The sequence below is a fragment of the Panulirus ornatus genome, chromosome 33 (genome assembly GCF_036320965.1).
Source record: "Panulirus ornatus isolate Po-2019 chromosome 33, ASM3632096v1, whole genome shotgun sequence".
In the NCBI taxonomy this organism is placed as follows: Eukaryota; Metazoa; Arthropoda; class Malacostraca; order Decapoda; family Palinuridae; genus Panulirus; species Panulirus ornatus.
Genome location: NC_092256.1, coordinates 23,412,753 through 23,440,659, shown reverse-complemented (window position 1 = coordinate 23,440,659; position 27,907 = coordinate 23,412,753). Strand labels below are relative to the sequence as shown.

At 42.0% G+C, this 27,907-nt stretch overlaps 1 protein-coding gene across 2 annotated transcripts in view; it reads right to left on the bottom strand.

Moving 5' to 3' along the window:
- The window catches only part of LOC139759607 (uncharacterized), a 40,761-nt gene that overhangs the window by 7,343 nt on the left and 5,511 nt on the right, over positions 1-27,907 (bottom strand). For both annotated transcript variants that reach the window (XM_071681922.1, XM_071681923.1), the window contains exons 2-11: positions 20,265-20,350; positions 19,215-19,361; positions 17,790-17,922; positions 16,032-16,156; positions 14,316-14,993; positions 13,716-13,828; positions 11,531-11,813; positions 11,144-11,309; positions 10,105-10,319; positions 662-867 (exon numbers count right to left, since the gene is read on the bottom strand). In XM_071681922.1, coding sequence (XP_071538023.1) covers positions 662-867; positions 10,105-10,319; positions 11,144-11,309; positions 11,531-11,813; positions 13,716-13,828; positions 14,316-14,993; positions 16,032-16,156; positions 17,790-17,922; positions 19,215-19,361; positions 20,265-20,350 — 2,152 coding nt within the window. The remainder of the gene's footprint in view (positions 1-661; positions 868-10,104; positions 10,320-11,143; positions 11,310-11,530; positions 11,814-13,715; positions 13,829-14,315; positions 14,994-16,031; positions 16,157-17,789; positions 17,923-19,214; positions 19,362-20,264; positions 20,351-27,907) is intronic.

Genomic DNA, 27,907 nt, shown 5'->3' with positions numbered 1-27,907 from the left:
GAAAGGGTTAAATGGGCAGCAGATCTTTCAAGATGAAGCATCCTAAAAAATTAGAAATTCACTTCTATAAAATTATTAGAAATGCACTTCTAGCATCAGCATAATGATCCACTACGTTACAAACAGTTAAACAAATATATATGCAAACTATACACAGTATTTAATGAAGTCAAATCTTGAACAACCATGTATTCTATTAGTTTTTCATTCTTATCTACTCTTTCATGCCCTCATTGGACCTCATCCACTATGTAACTGACATGAATAATGCACCAGAATCATACCCCTCTGACCTTCCCGTGTTTCCCCTTGACCATTTCATATTCCCATGTTCAATGCACGGACAGCATGTCACCCCTTGTACACCACATCACTCCAGTTCGCTCTTTCCTTTGCAAGCCTCATACCTTCCCACATGTTCAGGCCCTGGTCATTCAAAATGTTTTTCATTCCATCCTCCCATATCCCATTCAGTCTCCCCATTCTCCTTTTCCCTTCCATATTGACACGTACCCTTTTACTCAGTCTGTCCTCATTCATCCTTTCTGTATGTCCAAACCATATTGGCAAATTTTCAAGTTCTCTACCTTCCTCTTTCTTACCAAAAGTGTTATACTGTACCATAGAAAGCAGAACATTTAGTACTGTTGGGTTAACTTACGTTGCAAGAATCACCATTTGTAGAATCCATACACAACATGGTGGGTACAATGAAACCTTTTGCAGCTCCTTGTGCTTTCCAGCGAGAGTCACATAATGTATCATTAAGGACTAAGGCCGTCAGGAAGTGAAGTTGGGCTTGGAGCTTTTCATGCTCATTTCTTCCCCATCCTGTCACAGTAGCTTGCATTCCTTCCACACTCAGATCTGATATGACACAATGGTGACGGTAAAGTTACTTGTGTCAAAAATAACACTAATTGAAATAAAAAAATATTTTTGATGTCCTGCAACTCATTCTTAAGCAGTGTCCAGCACATTGCTTTTCTCTTCATCTCTGTACAATACATTATGCATGACATGGATGTAAGCAGATGTGGCCTTTATTCGTATGTCCCTGGTGCTGCTTAGCCAACACTGGAAACAGCGATCAAATGGGAGAGAAAAAAGAAACAATACACTAAAATCTCACTATTTTGAAACGTAAAGAATGTCATGGTGAATGAGACATATATATGAATGAAGAGGCAAAATTTAAATGGGGCTATTTTGGCTATTTCCAGGCATAATATATCATTTGTTTACAGTTATTACTTGTACTGTACTGTACTTTTCACAGCTATAGCCAGTAATTTCAGAGGACTGTTCTTGTTTATGGTATTTATGTTTTCTGTTGAATTCGTTTCCAGTTCAAAATAAAGTTTACTAAACGTACATTTAGGTCACTTAGACATTGGCTGTTTTAAAGCGTAAAATCTTAACCAGCAGATGATGCATGATGCTATAATACCCACAGTGTCTGTATCATAAATGTGGATAGTCTTGACACATACAAACAGCAACTCTGGCTGCTGACCTAATTCAACCAAAGATCATCTGAGATCAGTTTATCGGGAGGATGTCTGGATATCTGATTGCAAATTTGTTCAAAATATTTGAAATTTGAATTAAAGAAGTTTGGGATAATGAGGTTTTACTGTAACATTTCTTATTTCTACCACTCTCTTTATCTTTCTTTTCTCTTTTTTATTATGTACATCTGTTATGGAACTCTCATTCTTTTCATGCATTATTGTTTCAAGCAGAAAACAAGGTGTGACTGATTTTCATGTACAACAGCGAAGCCTTTTTTTTTTCTATTCACAGAATTACTGCTTGAAACTAGAGTAGAGATGAGAGTAATTTAACATGTGTGACCATACCTACAGTGCAAAAAAGGCACAAACAAAATGTAATGGAACAAAAAGTTATGCTTGTAGATGATAATGATGAAAAATGAGAAAGCAGTGAATCCATATTAAATATAGGAAGTAATTTCTGCACCATGGTTGTAAAATAAATCATAAAAATCACATGTAATGATAGATGACCAGGTTACTGGAGAAGTTGTGAGGTATGAAATATGGAATACCTGAAGGAATCTAAAGTTGGCTTGTTCTACATGTATTTGATACTAGTAGCAGCAGAAATGGTAAAAAACAGAATGGATATAAATATGAATAAAAGGAAATGACACTGAATGTGAATGCAAGTCCACGAGGAGGTTGTATTCAAGAAAAGGGAACCAGAACATGAAAAGTGGCTGATTAGATGTAATATAAAGAGGTTACAAGAGTTTACAAATCATAGTTGCTGTTTGCTCATGACAGCACTGGTGGCAGATTTGAGTGTGAAACTGCAAACATTGGCATCTTGAGTTTGAGAGAGTAGAGGAGGAAGTTGATGGTAAATATGAGTAAAAGCAAAGTTGACAGGTTTAGCATGGTAGATGGACAGATTGGGTAGGGTGTGTGATTTTGAATGTAGAAAATGTGGAGGAAGTTAAGTGTATAGAACCATAGGAGAAGTAGTGAATCATATGGGGATAAGAGGGTGAAGGTCTTGCAAGCAATGAGGAATATGTGGAAAGAGAGGTTGTTATATGGGAGGGCAAAAATGGGTATGCTTGAAGGGATAGTAATCCTTACAATATTTTATAGAAGCAAGGCATGGGCCTTAGATGAGAATGTTCTGAGGAGGATGGATGAGCTGGAAATGAAATTTTTAAGGGCAATATGTGGTGTGGGCTAGGTTGTGTTTAAATCATTTGGTATTATGAATAGAATGAGAAGAGGCTTGCAAAGACGATATCTTTGTCAGAAGTGGAAGGGACAAGGAAAAAGGGGAGACTGAATCGTAGCTGGAAGGTTGTAGTGAAAAACATAGTGAGTGATTGGGGCACGCACATGAAGGAGGGTAAAAAGTATGCACAGGATAGAGGGAATTATAGCATTATGTAAACAGGGGTCACATGCTGTTACTCCAGTTTAAACAGGGCATTTGAAGCAACCAGGGAAAACCACAGAAAAGTTCTGTTGGGCCTGGTTGTGTATTGGAAGCTGTAGTTTGTTGCACTACACGTGACATCTAGAATGTAGATGTGAGCAAGTATGTCCTTTCTGCATTTGTTCCTGGCACTACCTTGCTAATATGGGAAACAGCAGAAAAGTGTGAAAAAGAAATATATATATATATATATATATATATATATATATATATATATATATATTTTTTTTTTTTTTTTTTTTTTTTTTTTATACTTTGTCGCTGTCTCCCGCGTTTGCGAGGTAGCGCAAGGAAACAGACGAAAGAAATGGCCCAACCCCCCCCATACACATGTACATACGTCCACACACGCAAATATACATACCTACACAGCTTTCCATGGTTTACCCCAGACGCTTCACATGCCTTGATTCAATCCACTGACAGCACGTCAACCCCTGTATACCACATCGCTCCAATTCACTCTATTCCTTGCCCTCCTTTCACCCTCCTGCATGTTCAGGCCCCGATCACACAAAATCTTTTTCACTCCATCTTTCCACCTCCAATTTGGTCTCCCTCTTCTCCTCGTTCCCTCCACCTCCGACACATATATCCTCTTGGTCAATCTTTCCTCACTCATTCTCTCCATGTGCCCAAACCATTTCAAAACACCCTCTTTTACTCACTCGCTCAAACCACCTCACACCACACATTGTCCTCAAACATCTCATTTCCAGCACATCCATCCTCCTGCGCACATCTCTATCCATAGCCCACGCCTCGCAACCATACAACATTGTTGGAACCACTATTCCTTCAAACATACCCATTTTTGCTTTCCGAGATAATGTTCTCGACTTCCACACATTTTTCAAGGCTCCCAAAATTTTCGCCCCCTCCCCCACCCTATGATCCACTTCCGCTTCCATGGTTCCATCCGCTGACAGATCCACTCCCAGATATCTAAAACACTTCACTTCCTCCAGTTTTTCTCCATTCAAACTCACCTCCCAATTGACTTGACCCTCACCCCTACTGTACCTAATAACCTTGCTCTTATTCACATTTACTCTTAACTTTCTTCTTCCACACACTTTACCAAACTCAGTCACCAGCTTCTGCAGTTTCTCACATGAATCAGCCACCAGCGCTGTATCATCAGCGAACAACAACTGACTCACTTCCCAAGCTCTCTCATCCCCAACAGACTTCATACTTGCCCCTCTTTCCAGGACTCTTGCATTTACCTCCCTAACAACCCCATCCATAAACAAATTAAACAACCATGGAGACATCACACACCCCTGCCGCAAACCTACATTCACTGAGAACCAATCACTTTCCTCTCTTCCTACACGTACACATGCCTTACATCCTCGATAAAAACTTTTCACTGCTTCTAACAACTTGCCTCCCACACCATATATTCTTAATACCTTCCACAGAGCATCTCTATCAACTCTATCATATGCCTTCTCCAGATCCATAAATGCTACATACAAATCCATTTGCTTTTCTAAGTATTTCTCACATACATTCTTCAAAGCAAACACCTGATCCACACATCCTCTACCACTTCTGAAACCGCACTGCTCTTCCCCAATCTGATGCTCTGTACATGCCTTCACCCTCTCAATCAATACCCTCCCATATAATTTACCAGGAATACTCAACAAACTTATACCTCTGTAATTTGAGCACTCACTCTTATCCCCTTTGCCTTTGTACAATGGCACTATGCACGCATTCCGCCAATCCTCAGGCACCTCACCATGAGTCATACATACATTAAATAACCTTACCAACCAGTCAACAATACAGTCACCCCCCTTTTTAATAAATTCCACTGCAATACCATCCAAACCTGCTGCCTTGCCGGCTTTCATCTTCCGCAAAGCTTTTACTACCTCTTCTCTGTTTACCAAATCATTTTCCCTAACCCTCTCACTTTGCACACCACCTCGACCAAAACACCCTATATCTGCCACTCTGTCATCAGACACATTCAACAAACCTTCAAAATACTCATTCCATCTCCTTCTCACATCACCGCTACTTGTTATCACCTCCCCATTTACGCCCTTCACTGAAGTTCCCATTTGCTCCCTTGTCTTACGCACCCTATTTACCTCCTTCCAGAACATCTTTTTATTCTCCCTAAAATTTATATATATATATATATATATATATATATATTTTTTTTTTTTTTTTTTTTTTTTTTTTTTGCCGCTGTCTCCCGCGTTTGCGAGGTAGCGCAAGGAAACAGACGAAAGAAATGGCCCAACCCACCCCCATACACATGTATATACATACGTCCACACACGCAAATATACATACCTACACAGCTTTCCATGGTTTACCCCAGACGCTTCACATGCCTTGATTCAATCCACTGACAGCACGTCAACCCCGGTATACCACATCGCTCCAATTCACTCTATTCCTTGCCCTCCTTTCACCCTCCTGCATGTTCAGGCCCCGATCACACAAAATCTTTTTCACTCCATCTTTCCACCTCCAATTTGGTCTCCCTCTTCTCCTCGTTCCCTCCACCTCCGACACATATATCCTCTTGGTCAATCTTTCCTCACTCATTCTCTCCATGTGACCAAACCATTTCAAAACACCCTCTTCTGCTCTCTCAACCACGCTCTTTTTATTTCCACACATCTCTCTTACCCTTACGTTACTTACTCGATCAAACCACCTCACACCACACATTGTCCTCAAACATCTCATTTCCAGCACATCCATCCTCCTGCGCACAACTCTATCCATAGCCCACGCCTCGCAACCATACAACATTGCTGGAACCACTATTCCTTCAAACATACCCATTTTTGCTTTCCGAGATAATGTTCTCGACTTCCACACATTCTTCAAGGCTCCCAGAATTTTTGCCCCCTCCCCACCCTATGATCCACTTCCGCTTCCATGGTTCCATCCGCTGCCAGATCCACTCCCAGATATCTAAAACACTTTACTTCCTCCAGTTTTTCTCCATTCAAACTTACCTCCCAATTGACTTGACCCTCAACCCTACTGTACCTAATAACCTTGCTCTTATTCACATTTACTCTTAACTTTCTTCTTTCACACACTTTACCAATATATATTTATATGTTCTATATAAAATAAAATGAATAAATAAATGATATATATTCATACTATTTGTCATTTCCTGTGTTAGCGAGGTAGCGTTAAGAACAGACGACTGAGCCTTTGAGGTTATATCCTCACTTGGCCGCCTCCTCTGTTCCTTCTTTTGGAAAACTAAAAAGTAGGGGGGAGGATTTCCAGCCCCCTGCTCCCTTTCCCTTTAGTCGCCTTCTACGACATGCAGGGAATACATGGGAAGTATTTTTTCACCCCTATCCCTAGGGATGATATATATATATATATATATATATATATATATATATATATATATATATATATATATATATATGTGAGAAACTGCAGAAGCTGGTGACTGAGTTTGGTAAAGTGTGTGGAAGAAGAAAGTTAAGAGTAAATGTGAATAAGAGCAAGGTTATTAGGTACAGTAGGGGTGAGGGTCAAGTCAATTGGGAGGTGAGTTTGAATGGAGAAAAACTGGAGGAAGTGAAGTGTTTTAGATATCTGGGAGTGGATCTGTCAGCGGATGGAACCATGGAAGCGGAAGTGGATCATAGGGTGGGGGAGGGGGCGAAAATTTTGGGAGCCTTGAAAAATGTGTGGAAGTCGAGAACATTATCTCGGAAAGCAAAAATGGGTATGTTTGAAGGAATAGTGGTTCCAACAATGTTGTATGGTTGCGAGGCGTGGGCTATGGATAGAGATGTGCGCAGGAGGATGGATGTGCTGGAAATGAGATGTTTGAGGACAATGTGTGGTGTGAGGTGGTTTGAGCGAGTGAGTAACGTAAGGGTAAGAGAGATGTGTGGAAATAAAAAGAGCGTGGTTGAGAGAGCAGAAGAGGGTGTTTTGAAATGGTTTGGGCACATGGAGAGAATGAGTGAGGAAAGATTGACCAAGAGGATATATGTGTCGGAGGTGGAGGGAACGAGGAGAAGAGGGAGACCAAATTGGAGGTGGAAAGATGGAGTGAAAAAGATTTTGTGTGATCGGGGCCTGAACATGCAGGAGGGTGAAAGGAGGGCAAGGAATAGAGTGAATTGGAGCGATGTGGTATACAGGGGTTGACGTGCTGTCAGTGGATTGAATCAAGGCATGTGAAGCGTCTGGGGTAAACCATGGAAAGCTGTGTAGGTATGTATATTTGCGTGTGTGGACGTATGTACATGTGTATGGGGGGGGTTGGGCCATTTCTTTCGTCTGTTTCCTTGCGCTACCTCGCAAACGCGGGAGACAGCGACAAAGTATAAAAAAAAAAAAAAAAAAAAAAAAAAAAAAAAATATATATATTTTATTTATTTATTTATTTTACTTTGTCGCTGTCTCCTGCGTTAGTGAGGTAGCGCAAGGAAACAGCTGAAAGAATGGCCCAACCCACCCACATACACATGTATATACTTACACGTCCACACACAAATATACATACCTATACATCTCAACGCATACATATATATACACACACAGACATATACATATATACACATGTACATAATTCATACCTATACATGCACATATACATAACATATACATACACAGACATATATACACGTGCATATTCATACTTGCTTGCTGTCATCCAATCCTGTTGCTACCCCGCCCCACAGGAAATAGCATTGCTATCCCCCACTTCAGTGAAGTAGTGCCAGGAAAACAGACAAAAAAGGCCACATTTGTTCACACTCAGTCTGTACCTGTCATGTGTAATGCACTGAAACCCAGTGCCCTTTCCACATCCATGCCCCATAGACCTTTCCATGGTTTACCCCAGATGCTTCACATGCTCTGGTTCAGTCCATTGACAGCATGTTGACCCCAGTATACTACATCATTCCAATTCACTCTATTCCTTGAATGCTTCTCACTCTCCTGTATGTTCTGGCCCTGATCACTCAAAATCTTTTTAACTCCATCCTTCCACCTCCAATTTGGTCTTCTGTTTCTCCTTGTTCCCTTCACCTCTGACACATATATCCTCTTTGTCAATCTTTCTTCACTCATTCTCTCCATATGTCCAAACCATTTCAACACAACCTCTTCTGCTTTCTCAACCACACTTTTTATTTCCACACATCTCCCTTACCCTTTCACTGCTTACTTGATCAAACCACCTCACACCACATATTGTCCTCAAACATTTTATTTCCAACACATCCACTCTCCTCTGCACAACCTTATCTATAGCCCATGCCTCTCAACCATACAGCATTGCTGGAACTACTATTCCCTCAAACATACCCATTTTTGCTCTATGAGATAATGTTTTCTCCCATACATTCTTCATCGCTCCCAGGACCTTTGCCCCCTCCCCCACCCTGTGACTTGCTTCTGCTTCTGTGGTTCCATCCACTGCTAAGTTCACTCCCAGATATCTAAAACACTTCACTTTCTCCAATTTTTCTCCATTGAAACTTACCTCCCAGTTAACTTGTCCCTCAACCCTACTGAACCTAATATCCTTGCTCTTATTCACATTTACTCTCAACTTTCTACTTTCACACACTTTTCCAAACTCAGTCACCAACTTCTGCTGTTTCTCACTCAAATCAGCCAGCAGAGCTGTATCATCAGCAAACAACAACTGACTCACTTCCCAAGCTCTCTCATCCACTACAGACTGCATACTCACTTCCCTCTCCAAAACTCTTGCATTTACCTCTCCAACCACCCCATCCATAAACAAATTAAACAACCATAGGGACATTACTCACCCCTGCTGCAGGCCGACATTCACTTCCTACTCGTACACATGCCTTACAATCTTAGTAAAAACTCTTCACTGCTTCTAGCAACTTACCTCCCACACCATATACTCTTAAAACCTTCCACAAAGCATCTCTGTCAACCTATTCATATGCCTTCTCCAGATCCATAAATGCTACATACAGATCCATCTGTTTTTCTAAGTATTTCTCACACACATTCTTCAAAGCAAACACCTGATCCACACATCCTTTACCACTTCTGAAACCACACTGCTCTTTCCCAATCTGATGCTCTGCACATGCCTTCACCCTCTCTGTCATTACCCTTTCATATGATTTTCCAGGAATACTCAACAGACTTATGGCTGTGTAGTTTGAACACTCAATGAAGAGCTGTATGTTATAGCTGAGTGTGGATTCTTGTAGGGAAGAAAAACTGGAGGTGCAGTGAAAGCTGTGGTGTATGAAAAGAACTTTAGTGTGTAAGATGCTTGCATACAGAAGTATTGGTCCAAACTTTGATGGTTAGATATAAGAATTAAGTTTATTTCGGTATCAGTCAAATTCAACATATATTAAATAAGAAAATATAGAGTAAGGGATGAAGCTATATGATGTATGGTGTTAAGAACTTGTTAAGAAGACTCCCATAAGAATTCTTACTGGATGGTATTGTTATTGAGAGCATAAGGCAAATGAGAAATTGGTCACATATATATCATCAGTATATCTGAAGGTGTAAAAATAGGTAGACCATTGAAGTGAGAAAACCAATTAGAACGGGAAATACCTCAGGTGAAGATGTCAAAAGAATGAATGATCAGGGTTCAGATGCAGCAGAAGAATTTTGTTTGTTAGGAAGTTTTTGAACTGAAACTTTGGTCCCACCTCACAAATAAATTTAGGATGCAAGGTGGGAAAAACTTTGGAAACACCTACCCTTTATTAGCACAGATTTTCATGTTTAATTTCACACACTGGAGATGGTTTAAGGATTTGAAAGAGGGAACTGAGAGGCTTTATACACCTGACCCTTGCATAAAATTAAGCACAGATCTAATGATACGCCAAATTCTTTTCTTACATAGACTGTTTTCTGAACATTGAAGAACACTTTTAAATATTCAGGACAGACCAGAACAACTTCTCTAGCAAGTTCTGTAAATTTTTATGGCATGAATCTTCATTAGCTTTAGTGAATTAAATGGAAGGAAATTAATATGCAAAAGAATTAAAGAACGGCAGAGGCAATGCATTTAAATTTAACTAAAGTACGTAAACATACATTAATATAACACATCAACAAATTCATACGCACCAGAGGGGGGTAAGCAGATAGGTTGTATATCTCCGGAGTAAGAAACCTTAGAAGTGAGTCTCAGGACAGCTACATCATTCTGCAAAGTGCTTGAGGAATACGAAGGATGTACAAAGATTTTCTCCACTGTAGCTTCTATATGAGGACCATCATTCGTAGTTACAAGTTCCCAGTCACCCAAGGATAACTTGAGTTTTTCAGGCATGTCCTTGTACCTTGGGGGTAAGGAAACACATGATGTATTATTTATGCAATGGGAAGGAGTAAAATGCATGAGGCATTTTATCTCTGATAGTTTCAATAGTAGTATGCATCAAGTAGTTACTAAATACAATAGTAAAGGCAAGTTGGTGCTCTTGCACATAAAGAGATTCATTGGCTACCAAGAAGTTTTCTGGTGTCATTGAAAAAAAGTTACTACATACTCAAAACTAGAAAGGGTTTAAATAGTTATTTTTTTTTTTGAGGATGGCAACACTGCCAAAAGATTTTCTCCGAAAGCAGAAGTAGAATTCCTTATATCGGCCATCTCATCTTGGTTACATTCAGACATTCAAGCCTGAGACCTCGAGATGGACGAGCACTCCTCGCCTTTTAGAAATTAAAATATAAGGGAAAGAGTCCCCCGCCCCACACACACACACGCACGGAAAAAGTGGGCGGTGTTCTGTCCCGTTTATATATATATATATATATATATATATATATATATATATATATATATATATATATATATATATGCCTTTGAGTAGCATCATTATTGTGCCACTGAAGAGGCGATTGCCCTCATGTCTTTATCATTAGTTTATTTATTATACTGACATGAGAAACCATTCTTTATCCACATCATCATTTCTCGCGTCATATGAATTAAGTCTGTCATTGTTGTAATACAATACCATTGCACGTTCATCAACAGTCGCCACACTCTGTGGCCTGTTACTTCCATCGTTATCTCTATTCCCACAAACAACCTAATCATTATTGCGACGTCATCACCACCTCAAGCTTCTATAACTACTTCACCAACATTACTTACGCGATAACACAATGAGCAGCAGTTAGAACCCATCGCTCCCCTACAAGGGACCCACCACAATGGTATTTTCCGCTGATTATCATGGCTACTTGCCAAGGGAACTCTGTAATCCCAGCCGGTGTACCGTAGGTGATGCGAGTGGAGAAGACACTGCGTTCACCAGCATCTGGTATTGGACAAATGATCTTAGTAAATCTGTATGGTCTAGGTAAAAATATATAATCATTTGGCCGAAAATTATGCATACTGTTGGAGTCTCGCTGTAATAGTATAATGGCCCTTCTAAGCTTAGTGAGAAAGCATATATAACAAATATAAGACGTAAGCACTTGAGGAATTGTACAACGAGACAAGTTTACCGTAATTATGATGACAAGGACAACTTACAATGAGCAAAAAGTGAATTGGAAAGGTCCGGCACACCCCATTCATTGGTGTTCAATGCAGGTGTGTTGGACGCTGATCCAGCAACAGTTCCTTGTCGGACTCTGATGTCCTCTACTTGTCTGTTTGCATCTTTGCTACCTGAGGATCCAGCTCTGCGATTTGAGGATCCTGGCCTGTGACTTGCGGATCCACGTCTCCGATTTGCACCTTTACGCCGGGCAGTGAACGACACTATGTCGGGGCCAATGGGGCCAAGATTTCTAACACGCTGATTCTTACTCCGCTGAAAAGAAGACACATATTTGAGTTTCCAGAAAATCGGGAGACTTTATCGCGTCTGGCAGATGATGTTCTTCTAGGTCTCCAGCATGGAAGCAGGTTAACAAGAATCGCCAACATCAACTGCCACAGACTTTCACCACATTGCGATCACATACCTCGTGGGAAATTTCCCAAAGTCTTAACATGAATTTGAAGTTACAACTCAAAGCGCTTTGACTTATTTTGGAAACTACAAGTTCTCCCTTGATCTAGTCAAAATTTCCTACTGGTTGGAAGATTTCGTACATCTCCCTAAAGATAAAATCGCTCGGCCCACAATATTTGAATATGACCCACTGCCATCACCTCAGTCCTAACTTAGCTTCTGCTGTGAAGGTTTTACGTGACTATACTTTCAAAGCTCCTCAATCGTTGGGTAACATCAAGACCTCTCCAACCACCTACTGTCTCAGCAACATAAGCTTCCTGAAATTTATCCACACAATCTGAAATGATGCAAAGACCTCTGTGGCTCTCACTTGCGTCAACTTCACAAAAGCTTTCGACCTCGTCATGCATAAACTTATCATCCACATAGCCATCAGTGTTAAGCAGCTGTGAAGTTTCATTCCGTGGGTTGCAGACAGTTCAGGCAAATCATCAAGATGTATGTTAGATCTAAGTGGCATCGATTATTTTACCAATGGTGTCAAGTGTTGACATGAGAACTTCCGACTTCATCACACTACAGAACATCCTTACAAGCCTCCAAAACTCCACTACTAGACATATCCTGTCGAAAGCCAAATCCCTCACCAAACACTAAAATTTCCTCTGCCGGACATACTGCTTACACCAGCCTTCGCTGACATATGAGGGAGTTACTGAGTGCAAATCTTACGTCTTCATTGTTGTAAAAGAAAAAAAAATGCTTGGTATTCATAACCTGACAGCTTAAGCGAATCATATGTTTCTCAACAGCTGATTGAAATCAAATCTTTTATTCATTACATTATCAACTGGGTTGGTGACCCGAAGACCTCTTTATGGTTGGTTGGTTGTTTGGGCTTTAGGCCAATCAACTGCCAGGATCATTAAGGCCGTCAACCGATAAATCCTTAACACTTGGTGTTAGATAATTCTCAGACTACACACACTCTCACTATGCATGTGGCCCGTGACCTCTTTATAACCTATTATAGTAAACAAGCGTGTAACTTGGTTGATCATTGATGTCCAATTTCTTGCTCCCACTCAGCCTTATTGAAACAAAGGAATTTCTAATGCTGAATCACATATACAAATTTTCTATACTATTTACGGTCAAAATCCTCATTTTCAAGCATACACGAAACACTTCTTGATCCACATACTAACTGTCAGTAATCAGCGTTGCCTAAGGAAGCAGGACATTCGTAACGAGTTACCAAACTACCTAACCCTCTTTACTGTACCATAATGACTACGTCCCTCGAAACCTCACAGACATATGAAGTCCTGCAACGTAGCATTTTAATCATCTAAATCATGACTATAAATATTTACCTCTATTGAGGTGTTACTGGACAACGCCTGCTTGAGGTTGCACCACGAGTGAAAAGTCACTTTGGCGAGGCTTTGCTCGTCAGTAGACAAGAGTACAGTCTCGTCAAAGAACTTAACGCTCCAAAGGAGGCCATCCTGTCCCTGCTAATGAAGTTGCAGGAGCCACAGGATCATGGTCTTGGAGTTGAAGAACAATATATATTTAAGTTTAGATATTGAATATATCACTGAACATTTTTAAAACATTTTCTCATCGATTGATTTCTAAGAACTGAAAAAAAATGTAAATACTTTGAAAATTAAAAAGTGTGCCACACATCATATAGTGCCATAAGCGAGGTTATGTTTGTTAAGGATTCCACGAGTGAATAAAACTTACATATCTGTTGGCGCTATAGAAGGGCTGCCCCCTGTGGCCGCATCTGCTAGAGGTAATAGGTGAGGCTGTGGTGGGAGGTGGCGGGGCAGGAGGAGAGACTCCAGGTGGCAACTCTGCAAGATAATGTCTTTAGAGTTACAACCAAATAGGATTTTGCTTAACATATGGACTAATGAATAAGGCTTGGAAATTGTTACATCAGTAATGCCTAAAAACATGCTCGCATGACTTCTTTTAATAAGAGTGACCCATAACAAGGAGCTTTGTTGGTGTTAGAGATCTATGGAAAACTTAAACAACATTAGTCATATTTGAATTGTGACATCCAAGAGCCCACGTAATCTGCCTGTGAGAATTATAATTTCATTTTCAATGAACTATAACACTTATTACAGCAGTGTTGTGATAATATTGTTTGTACCTTTGATGGCCTGTGTATATATAATGGAATACTGTGAGCTATGGTGAAACGATGAAGATTTATACCTTAATTTTCGGTACGATTATTTTACTTATTAACACCTATATCACGAATCCTATGATAAAAATCTGTAAAAACCACCAAATGTGTTACTTGATTACTGCCTTCCTTATACTTACCAATATCAATGCCTCCACCACTTCCTCCGCCGCTGCCACTTCCGTCACCACCTCCGCTGCCACTTTCTCCACCACTGCCGCCGCCACTTCCTTCACCACTGCCGCCGCCACTTCCTCCACCACTGCCGCTGCCACTTTCTCCACCACTGCCGCCGCCACTTCCTCCACCACTGCCGCCGCCACTTCCTCCACCGCTGCCGCCGCCACTTCCTCCACCACTGCCGCCGCCACTTCCTCCACCGATGCCGCCGCCACTTCCTCCACCACCACTTCCTCCACCACTGCCACCGCCACTTCCTCCACCACTGCCGCCGCCGGTTCCTCCACCACTGCCCCCACCAATTCCTATGCCACTGCCGCCGCCAGTTCCTCCGCCACTGCCGCCGCCAGTTCCTCCACCACTGCCCCCGCCAGTTCCTCCGCCACTGCCGCCGCCAGTTCCTCCGCCACTGCCCCCGCCAGTTCCTCCGCCACTGCCGCCGCCAGTTCCTCCACTGCCGCCACCTCCACCAACAGTGATGACACCGTCTTCACCTCCGATGCTCTCTCCTTCTATATTCTCGCCAGTGAACTCGCTGCAAGGTATCTGTTGGACTTTCATTTTCCACTTGAGTTTTGTTTTGCCGGTAGAGTTCACATGGATGTGCACGCCATCCACTCTGCTAATGTCATATGTGGCTGTGGAGCAATGGGAATCATAATTACCTACACTAACCCTAACCTCTTCATCACGATAGTTAGGTTTCTCGAGCATGATGGTGTTTGACCATTAACCACAACAGAGCGACCGTTGAACATTATGGCATAACCACCGACCTGACCCTCAGAGTCAGGTCACAGATCACGCCTTCATACCCACTGGTTGTATTGTCATGCTCAAGGGTCGCCGTAGCTTGCTCCAGGTTAACTGTCTCAGCCCACACTCAAGACTAGCCTATTATAAAGCGAACCACCGTAATTTTTTCGAAGCCTAAGTAATCAATCTTTTAAGTATTAAGTGTTTACTTGTAGTATCTTTGAATTTTTGGGACAAACAAATTTATAGTTCATTTTTTTTCATAATTAGTTTTCAAAGTCAGAAAAGTTATTCCATAATGATTAATAAAAAAAAAGCTATCAATCATTATTCTCATCTGGGTGTACGCCTGATAATCATCTACAATCATGACATATAATATTACTATATGATACAGATCTCTACTGCAAACCTTTGATGTGATACATTCAAACACCTCGGCTATGAATTGCCTGAAGGACCATGCTTCCACTGTCAGTTCTAATGATTCTCTCTCTCTCTCTCTCTCTCTCTCTCTCTCTCTCTCTCTCTCTCTCTCTCTCTCTCTCTCTCTCTCTTTACAATCTCTGCTTCTTTTCTCGTTGTATGTTTTTCTTCCTATATGCTTCTCCCTACACATTTCAATAAATTTCAATCGTACTATTTTTCTTTTTTTCTATTATTCATTTTTCTTTTTCCCCTTTCTTATGCACAATTATTTCCCTTTTTTTCCTCCTCTGCCTCCTTCCCTTTTTCTGCTGTATTCGAACTCATCCTGTCCCTATTGTCATCTTCCCTTCTTCGTGATCATCGTCTACTGACACTTCCCCTTCTTTGTTTCCAACCACAAACTCTACTTATCATTCTTCTACCCCTGCCCACAACTACCCCACCCTTCCTACTGGTGCCTGCCTCCCTGACTTGGACGTCCCGTTTCTTACTTGCCAGTCCGGTGAGCGTGCCACACATGGGCTGCATTCGATTGTTTGCTATGCCTGTGATGGAGATCATTTCAGTGCACCTGTTATATCTCTTGTCTGGAAAATCAGCATCTAGCATTTCCATCCTGCCGATAATACAAGACATTTAGTTACAAAGAATACTACCATTAAATAATTTGCTTCCATCGCAACTGTCATATATATATAACCATGTAGATTCTTGACCCATTTCGTTATAACAGTGTGTACATATGTGGTATCAAAACAGCAACTACTAAATGCAACTAACCTCAGACCATAACCTCTTTATACCATCTTAGGTTAACAACAGTAATAAATACACCAATTCTGATAACTAATATTGTAAAAACACCCCAACAGGAATACAAAGGAAATCCAATAGCAGACCACTGGGTCCTTTCAAGGTTGTTTATGGTAGAGGAAGAGATCCGAAATTCATAGGTTAGTGTTAAGAATAGAAAGATAGATATTGCAATGAGAAAATGATTTTTTTATGTAACTAAGGCGCAACTAATGTCAGTCGTAGATCTGAAGTGAAATACTTTTCAAGTCCGTTTTTAAACGTACCGATGGTGCTACGTTGGTAGATAAGTCACTCCATATATTAACATTCCTGTTGAAGAAAAAGTACTTCGCCTTATTTGCGGTAAACCATTTGCCCTCTAGTTTGTAACCACACTACGAGTGACTACAGAAAAATCTCTCCTTAAGTAGTTTGTTAGATCAATCAGCACTTTTATGTTATTGTTGAACTATTTTTGTTTGGTACAAACACTAATGAATAACAAAATCAATGGCAATTATGGTATAATGTCATCCGAGAAATTCTCTGTGCGGCATGAACAAATACCAGACTAGCTTTGAGTTACCGCCGAAGTTCAGCTGAGTACATTATATTTACTGGGTCGTTTGCAATACATTCTCCAGCTGATATCTTTCGCATACTTCATTTTCCTTTTTCCTCATTTCTTCTATCCTTATTTTTTAAAAGGGCTTATACTTTCTTTTGTGTTCTTATTCTGTTGCACAGTCTCTTCTTATCGTAGGAGGGAGTAAAGAGGTGTTTGACAATTTTTATGCGTGTATGGAGCTGTGAGGACTTACTAGGATCTACTTCAGTACCTGGTCAGGAAGCCTTGTTGCTGCAAACCACATCTTGTATAAATTAGGGAATGGAATTGTTCCGTAAGTCTTATGAGGCACAAGTTTGCGTAAAGAGGAAGAACAGAGCAATAAGGAAAATATCCTTCCGCAACCTGATCTACCTTACCGAGCCTTATGAAGTTTATGGATGAAAATTATCCCGTCTTTGCCTCACAAAACAGCAACAGCTTTGTATAAATTATAATTTTTAGAAATAAAAGATGCTATTCTTTAAAAGATGTTCTAATGGCGAAGGATGCCAGGTTTTGATAGTATCCTAAATGTATTAGAAAAAAAAGACACCTTAATTTTCAGTACATAATCGAATTCACACTATGCTGCAAGTGTCTGCTACTCTTACTACTACTGTCGAACCTGAAAACACATTGAATTGATTTGGATACCTTTCATTCATCATTCCGAAAATCCAGCCTTACGTGAAAACAAGTCTGTGGTCGTGTGTGACCAACTGCTTGGTGCAGTTCTGGTGATAGCTTGTGGTGACGTGAATCTGTACAAGAGGATGGTGAGGATACTGCAATGGAGATAGGAAAGCGAGATTTGACGCACCACTTACCGGCAGAAGCATCTCACCTTAGGCCACATATGTCGTCGGAGCGCTTGATGATTTGGAAGGAGCATATATCTATATTCTCCGATAAGGGAAATTGAGTATTGCTGAAGTAGGAATACATCTGTGACGTCCTCTGGTCACAATGACGGTGGACTGGCAAGGAGAGACGACACAACTAGGATCAGTACTAATTTCAGAGCTGCGCTCTGTCGTTAAAGAAATAATATTCTATGCCATAGACATTAGACAAGTGCAAGTCTTATTCATAATCATTCTCAATAGTTTCTGAAACAGACCATGTCGTAAGTGTGGATGCTACAGATGTATGAGGCTGCTGGAGCAGTAGCTGGTAGTGAGTGAGGGTAAATTAGGTTTTGGTTGTGGACGGGTTAGGCTGCTGTGTGTGGGTCGTGTATGGGGATACTGGTGCAAAACGTGACGACTGTACGTGCGGGTAGTACATAAGGCTATTATACGTACAGAAGGATACTGCACGTACAGGTTCTGCGTCACCCTACAGGACGTGCGCGGGTCATGATGTGTGAGGCTTGTGTTCGTATAGTTCGTGCGTGTTGTGATGCTTACCATACATGTGATGATATTCTTTCGGTAGTGGAACAAACCAATTCTCGTCTAAGTGATAAGGCATGATTTTTGCTTTTATGTTTGAAATACAAAAAGAGGGAGATCAGTCGAACGATATGATATGACCAAACGGTCGTACATGTGTAGGTTACACACACACACACACACACACACACACACACACATACACACAGAAATTTAAGTAGTGAGAGGATGTTCAAGCTGGGGCCCTGAGTGTAAACCTCCCTCCACATACAGATCATATAAGTAATTACTATTCAAATTAAACCCCTTGTCACATTAAAGTAGTGCAATATTGCTCGTTTTTGAATTTGGTATCAGCCATATAACAAACCGAAAATATGTACTGTCAGAGGGAGAACAATCAGCAAAGTCTATGGTCTGGGAAATATAAAAGTCAGAAAAGTGCAGAGCAAATGGTGTTACTGTTTGCTGGGAGGTTGTAGAGAAAGTTATAGGTACAGATGCTGAAAAATTGAAATTGATGGGGAGAGAGAGAGAGGGTGGTGGGAGGTGTTCAAAGAGTGGTCAGAGGTTATGGGGCAGCTAGTGTTCGCTATTTCCCTTGACCAGGCCCTTAAGGAAGAAAACTGAGATGGGTTCGACTCCACCCGGATTATCCCATGTAGAATGAAACCAGTGTATATAGTGTACATCATCTGCGTACAGGATTTCACTGCATGGGTATGACAGAAGTCAAAGTTGCAGGCTTTTGGAACTGAAAGGAAATCATACGAATTAGAAAAAAAATTAACTCATTATAGATATATCAGTAATGGTTATATACTAAGTGTAGCGCTTCCACAGCTTTAAGAATCATAGTCGCGAACTGTACTTACACAGGCAGCAGAGGCCCTTGAGTCCGGGACAAAAATTGCCGTAGGTACCGGCGAGCGCCAGACACTCGACTTCGCCGTAACAGACGCCACTCTCGCCATTGTACCTGCAGGGTGGGTTGCCCATGATGCTGAACGGGTTGAGGAATACTGGAGGGCAGGAGAAAAGAGGTCCTTTGATAAGACCTAGTCACATGTCCTAAACAAATATCATAGCATGGTATAACTTAACGGTTGATGATTACAATCAATTATGTTATTTCACGATAGAATTAGAATCATTCACTTGGTTACCTTTGCTTTTACGAATCACATCATCATTCACATTTCTTGTTCGTATATCTCCATATCTAGGATTTTAAGGAAGGGACTAGTGAGTCATTCTACTAATCCATCTAATGTTACTGACTACTTAGTAATCAACTGTGACACACACTAGGTGCAGTACAAGTTGTGTAAAAGTACTTAAGTATTGGTGAAAAGGGATTATTAGTACTGTTAAGAAATAAGATATCTAATAGGAAAACAAGGCAATTACGTTAGTATGCACGGGGAATAAGTTTTGGTGACACTTGTGTTATCTTTACCAGGAATTGTCAGGTAAAATATAATTATGACCTGGCACATCTTAAAGGACAAGTTTTTTCTCTTCTTGCAAAATTCTTAAATACTTTACCCTTGTCCCATTTTTTTTATTATAATCCTTTCTGTATTCTAATTAAGATCCGGCCTTGATGTGGACGTTTATCTCCAACAGAATATCTAAATTTGCTAAAATGTTAGGAAACAGGTGTGTTAGAACTACTCAGTGAGTAAATTGGTGTCTTAAAACTACTAAGTAAACTGGTGTCTTAAAAAAATCATCACTGAGTGAACAGATATGTCAAGGGTATTTGGAATGCTGGTAAACGTGTTAATATTACAAGAAACCAATGGATATTCTGTACTAGAATTACTTAGCAGGAGTAAGGAGAACGTAAGAGTAGGCTGTCATATGAAGATACTGAAAATTAGTCTGAGCGGAGTGTAGGTAAGGGCAATGGTGCGACTTACGACGAGAATTCTGCATTCTGGCTGGGTAAAGCGCGAGATTGGCAGGTAACTGATCTGACCCCGTCAACTGCACCAACCACGACGACCTGCCGGAGAGAGAACTGCTGTTTTATACCTGCTAGAGAGAGAGAGAGAGAGAGAGAGAGAGAGAGAGAGAGAGAGAGAGAGAGAGAGAGAGAGAGAGAGAGAGAGAGAGAGAGAGAGAGAGCTATATATATAAAGCGTTAATGGGATGTCCTCGATCAGGGCATTTAGTTGCCCTGTGCCGTCTCAGCTAACATTATCAGAAATATTTGAAAATGAATGGAGAAAATTAGGAAATAGAAATTTTCCATGCGATGTTTCTACAGTGTTACGAGCAGCTTGTATCGACTCATCCGACCCAGGAAAACAATACATCTTTATTAAACGCAGATTGTCCAATCACCGGAACAAGGCATATCCTCACATGACACCTGAAAATACACATTTGATGCAATGAAGAACAGAAATTTGCCCATAAAAAAATAATGTAATTAATCTATTATTTTCGTGAATGCGCGCCCTCTACCCTCGTTCGTCAGTCACCGAAAGGCCTGTCGAATGTTGTGTGGTGAATCCTGCATTCCGGTACTTAGTTGAAGTTTTTCCACTCTGTCATCTTCTGCCTATCAACTCCTCTTGCAGAGTGACCCAGGTAATAATTGTGATCCTGTTGCTCTCTCACCTCTTTGAAATTATTCAGCCCATCGCCGTATATCTGTCAGTGTTAGTTCCGTTGACAGCTGAGACGCCCATTACACATCCATTTGAATTTTACGTGAAGGTTGCAAACATCTGTATAGGTTCGCATTGAGTTTTCAGTTTTCGTGATTGAAATTGTTGTTCTGTTAACCTAGCGACAAGGCTGCTGGATATTGCAAGCCAGGAGTTGCATATATCAGAGTTTCCGTAATGATGTAGTTTTGGACTGTGTTTTGGACAGTGTTTACATTCTGCGTCTGTCTAGTTTCTCGTCAAATGTTATGTAATTCATTAGGTATTATAGTCACTGCTACAGTAACTCATCCTGCAGTAAGTCATGCTGTCACTGCTGCCATATGAGTCATACAGTACTGTCCCTGTGCCAGACTGGTACTGCTAAAGTACTTCGTACTATCCCTGCTACAGTGCTCTTCCCCTTGTGGTTATGAAGTACAAACGGCGGGCGCCCATCACCTTCATCACTTCGGAATACTACTGATCTCGGTATCTGCCTTGCGAATGTGATGTTTTTCGGTAAATCATCTGTACGAGGGACTAATTTGTGTCCAAGTCTCACCAGGACCATGTTTCCTGTCCCTGTCTGCCTGAGGGGCGTATTGTAAGTCTGAATGGCGCCGTGGAGATGACCAAGCTGTTCTCGTGATGATATGCTACACGTAAATGATGACCATCTGTATGGTGGTCGCTTCCCGCTAAAGCGAGAGATGGGTACACATGGGAGGGACGTTATCTCTGATATCACACTGATAATTCTGGTTATCACCTCTCCCATTCCTTCACTGATCTGTACGGTTTCATTATACCGAAGATTTTCCAGAATTTTTCCACTAGATTCAGTGACGCGTTCTTTAAGAGCAGCCTAGTGCTCCTTCACCTACGGTAGAAAGGTCACTCACTGGGGACTTGGAACGTTTGTCAGGACTTGGATTACAGTGACCGAGGTCGTGCTTACCTTACCCAGGTACAACCACGCTCGTCTGAACTTCCTGAGTACGACGATTGCAATCTTTGAGCGATAGGTCGCTCCGTATGCGTACGGACCCACAATACAGCAGCCCTGAATATCTATCTCTACGCTCGTGATGCTCACAGAAGTAGTCGCTCCTCATCAAAAAAATGTCTGGCGAGAATGATATGAGTTAGTACCGAATGCCCAACATGATCTAGCGGGTGAGTGGGTGCGTCACTTTCCTCCCACGCAACAAAGCTAAGCCCACACGGAGGACATGCCCCAAGTCACCCATATAGGAGTGACGTATATGGCAGAGGGAGTGTGGTGTGGGAGGGACTCGACCCACCGCCCACCACTGGAGTGTAACTGCCTGGCATTTCCTAGTAGGAAAATCAGTCTGTTGCCCTGTGTATGTGTCTGAAAATGAATGCCTGCGATGAGATTGGTCAGTGTTCATCAAGGACGCAGTCTACCCCGCACACAGTTGATAGTATAGCTCTCATTAAATCAGTGCACACTTAGTTAAACCTAACCAACCACACAGCAAATAAAACAGTTTTCCTTGATTTAGTTATTTTATTAAATCTTGGGGCTGATTTTTACGAAAAATGTCTTAATTGATTAAAGGCCACAAAACCCCGCAGTTCAACGGACAAGACTTTATTTACCACTGTGGTCAAAACTGCCCGTGATAACATATGAAATGTGATACCAATGTAACATGATCTGTCCACAGGCAATTCGATATCAACTACCGCCACTCTTTGGTATGTGTATTCCCCACTCTACAGTGCCAAAACAACGAACATTTGACTTAAAAAAAAAATAATTGGCAGTGTCGAGCTAGAGATTTCAAGTTGGACTTCGTGTAAACATTCATATTAACCCGACAGCCCAACGAATGGATGGCCAGCTGGTGCATAATAATGTCAGGAATATGGTAATATGTCCTGCTGAGACGAAGCACACCCCAGCTGGTGCTGTCACTCCCTCCACCTTTCACAAGGTCGTCACCTTGCGCACGGTGGTGGGTGGGTGGGTTGTCTAGCAGGGAGGGAGGGGATCGGGGCTGTTGACCCCAAAAGACCACAACCTCACCCGGGCAACCGGCGGAGCGAACTGGTCCCCGCATCTCCGTACTCGCCTACGCCCTTACCATTATCTACATCTGCATCCTCGCCATCATCTACGTCAACATTTGCTCGTATTTCCTCAACAATTACACAGTAACGCGAAAGCTCATCGGCCGGAACGAGTTACTTCTACCCAAATCTTTCCCAGGTCTTTCAAGTTAGATATTGGGAATAAAAACACAATAAAAGCTTGTCAGTTTTTACAGTAGATTTACACAAAATATTTACCGCATCCACTTTAGCACGTTCACCGCTGGCTGTTTCGTGAGTTCGTTGCACATGTTCGCTTGGTGTGCTTTCACTTGGTTTATAGCTGTTTCGCGACCTGATTATGGTAAAGATATTTCATTTACAAGTCATATCATAAAGGGGTATAACATCAAGGAGTATCTCCGGAACTGGTGCAGGTCTACGATTGCCTCAGACGCCGGAACCGGTAGAGCTAAGTTTCCGGGAGATCGCGTTAAGATTAACTCCTGCCGTCAGGTTAGGTTTTTGCAAGATTCTGGGTCAAGTTAGGTGAGGACCAAGGGAGAGTTTGCGTAGGTTTCTAAGATAGATCAGCACCTTCATTTATCTGTAATATAATCTGAGGTCCCCCTTGTGAGTACTTAGTGTACAATTCGCACCACGTTTGATTAACCTGGCTGTAATTTGGGATTACTTTGGTCACCAGTCATCCGAGGTCTGATGTGATGTTTAGAAAAGCGTATGTTTAACCTTCAAGCCGAGAGACGCTAGTGTGTTATGGTATGTTCTATGATAAGGTCTTACATAACGTCCTTAGATTAAGTCCTAGCTTGTTTCCAGGCCTCTTCCTCGGGGTCTCATACGATCCAAGGTTTCGGCCTCGGTAACGTCTTATGATCTAAGAAAAACTAACACCTAGGCCAGAAACCTGCCAACAAAATACGGACCTAATGCAAACGCGCGGGAACGCACGCCGTATCGGATCCGCACGCTGGAGATATCGGGGACCAGTATTTTGAACCCCGCCCCCCACCCACTTATTGCAGCTCTTTACATTATAAAGTGTATGTCAGATTTTGTAGGATAAAGTAGGACACAAAAAATACTGCGACCACATGTAAGTATATCAAGGGAACATATGAAGCGAACGTGCTGGAAGTTGTATTATATATTCTTATGGTCCTTGAAAGGTGAGGCGAATATAAAGTAATAAAATTATGTATGCAAAACTAGGAGGGTTTGGGTAGAACTGGGTAAAACTGAGTAATACCGTACTGGGTAAATCGTCCTGCCGTTCTCATCTTCACATGAGCCTTTAATTATCCCTATTTCCTTACCTACACCCAACTAACCTACACATTCCGCCTCACTCTTAACTCCTACATGTGCACACTCAAGCAACGCCCTCTCCACTGCAGCCGACACTTGCCTGTAACATCAAAACACTGTACTCAGTGTATATCACCGTAGATACATCCGATCATAATGGTAGCTCACCACCCCTTCACCTTACAGTCGCTGTCGTCTTAAAAATGTATATATCTAGACTTTCAATTCTGCAAGAGAACACAACCTAACCAAACTGTCAGACCATACTTATACGAGGCTGGGCTAGTAGGATAAGTCGTCTTCTCTAGGAACCAATATTTAAACCGGGATTCTTATGGTCTCTCACACCACGCAAAGTCATAAACCGTAATTGCTGCTGTATAATCAGGCCATCCATACAAATCAAGTAATGTTAGCCTAGCTACGTAATAGGTTCCCTATGTTTGTTCATTTCTAAAACTGGTCGATAATCTGGGCACCTGACTTAGGTCACTATATATATATATATATATATATATATATATATATATATATATATATATATATATATATATATATATATATATTAACGAGATGGTCTTGTATAGGGCATTCAGTTGCCAGTGCCGTCTCAGCTGAAGAAACAAAAAAAGTCAGTGGTACACACTGTTGGTATCAGAGGAACTATGTCGTTATGAAATGACCGGATCTGTTACCCGAGACGTCAGAGGGAGCCGCTCACCCGAGACGTCAGAGGGAGCCGCTCACAGGGACTCCCGTGGCTTCCTGCCAAAACTGATGGATTCGGACGTTGTTCCTTAATATTTTGGCCCTGCGTATCAACGGCGAATTCTACCCTACTTTTATTTTTTAAGGAAACGGACGGAAAAAGAGGTGAAGGTACTCAAAATTAACCTTGATTGTGGTTCAAGTAAGGATGGGTCGGCCTATGGATCTGGTTAACTCCTTTCCAAACAGAACATTTTACAATTAAGTCTTCGTCATCTACACTGAAGGTTGTTCAACCATATCCTCAAGTCTTGGAAATTTGGAAGGGACTGGCGAGTCATCTCGTCCTATCCTACATGACACTCACACGTGTTCGGGGAAGTTAAGGCAGGTGGGTGTGTACCCTGCTCGCCACGTCTGAAGCCTAGCCAAGACCCTCGTCCTCCCGAGGCTTGACTTTTGTCTCCTTGACGTAGGACCGGCCCGTGTGGGGTCGCCACCTTTACAGGGACACAATTGACGTGACTGACAGGATCTGTTACGATTTCACTTTATTATCTGATTAAATAAATCAATAACACAGGAAGGATGTAAATCCCTAACCATATTTTCTTCAGGCTATATTTAACTTTTGGACCATCCGCGACCCCAGAGCACGACGGTACGAACCCTTAGGCGTGATTGCTTTGCCTCTGATCTAACCTTTAAGGATCAGGAAAAAGACACACCATACCCAGTTAACTTTTTTTTTTTTTTTTTAGAGTCATCTCGTAACCCATTCTCCGAACCCTTCCATGTTAACGATGTATCGCTGGAGTTAGAAACCTGATTTCATGATTCATTGCGGCCATCTCATTTGAACTTGTTCACATGTTGTACGTAGTTGGTTGGCCTTAATGCTGACTTTTTACGTCAATTTGCGCTCCTTTAGAATCTTATAGGATAATCTGATTATTGATGAGAGTAGTGCGAGTACCTGTTCCTCCTGTAAGTACCTTCAACATGTGACAACGTACTCATTATTATAATGAGTTCGATGCAAGCCATCTTTCACGAACAAGATTCCTGTGATCTTTAGCTCGAAGCTGTCGATAGTTACAGGAAGAAATCTACGAAACTGGGAGGCAGTCATCGGTTTTTTTTTTTCTGCCAGCAATACGAGGTCGTGTGAATAAAGCCATAGTAGCAGTTCCAACAACATTCACGTGAGGAACCGCTCGCGTCATCGTGGCCATGTCGAGGGGGCGAACCCTCCAGTGAACCTGTGGGGACCAGCGGCCTCTGCCTGCATAATGAGAGACTGGACAGCCTGACCCGGCAAGCCGTGGCCAAGGCAGCTCAGGCAGCCTGGCCACTGCAACTGGTTAGACCAGTCGCGCGCCTGTTGTGGGTCAGGTCTTCCCACGCCATGGTCAGTCCACGGGCAAGGGCAAGGGCGGCGACCTGTTTCTTCAGGAGGGACATGCCGACTCCATCACTGCGACATTGGTACAGCAGAGGTGGAACCAGCGTGACAGTGACGTGCCTTATGACGTTTAACATTACAACACGTCAGTCATGCAGGGAAATTCTTATGGCATGTTTATCCGTCGTGTATGTGTGTGTGGGGAGGGCAGTCGGTGCGTAGAAGTGCTCTTACCTCGTCGTCAGAGGCCTAACTCAAAATGAGGTTGTGACTTAAGCCTTGGTCCGTGAAGACTACCATGCCCGGTAAGGTCCGAGGCAATTAGATTTCTCTCTCTTGCCCTGGGCAGACCCGCCGGGCAGACTTCATCACAGAATAATGGTCTGTACACACACACACACACACACACACACACCTGGGTGGGAGAGAGGCCGAGGCCAGAAGCATCAATCATACCAGTACAAAGGACTCCTGAGGCCTCCCCTACAGCGGTTTATTGTCGCTCTCAGGGTGTGTGACGCTCCTGCCCACAACGGTACGACCTAAGAACTCGAACACGACGGTACGGCCCTTGTGTACTATAGCCTGACCTTTTGTCCTGCTCTTAAGGTTCAGGTCATAGGTCAACCCATCATGCTCAAGAGACGTACCGTCTTGCTCAAGAGTCGCACCGTTGGGCTCAATGGGTCGCACCTGTCGGGTTCAAAGGCTGTACCATCGTACTTAGGGGAGTGGGTGGGGTCGTACCATCGTGCTTATAGTTGTACTATTGCCCTCAAGGACTGCACTTTTACCTGTCGATCGTTTTAAAAATCCAAACCTTTGAGAATAAAACCAGATCCGACATACCTCGTAGGTATGTGCTTGAAACACATATGTGCCACATTATGTTCCAGTTACTACGTGTGCTACCGACTGTGTGTGTTGTATTCGCTAGTCAGGTGTACATGTAGAAAGTCTACATATTGGCTTCACTTGACAATCACATACCATCCGGTCAGTCACCACATAGTGCGGCATTTTTATTTTGATGTGCTTGCGTTCATGTGGAGATATCAGAGGCGATGCGCGCGCAGCCGGTTGCTAAAGGAGCATTTATATATTATTATCATCATTTCTCTCCAGCCATGGTTTTTATGTTACTTATGACGATTTGTTATCTATGATGATAATTACAAATTATGTATATTTATTCTGAAAATATTTTGAAAAAGAAAACAATGGAAAGAAGGGATTATGATAATGTTGTGGAGGGAGGGACGAGTTATCCATTTGTAAACAGTAAGACATTACGTGCCGAGCCAGCCATCTCCTCACGATGCCTCGGGGTATTCCATGACCTCTACCCGTCCTGTGATCAGACCTACACCACCAAGGTTACCCACTAAGGCCACCCTAACAC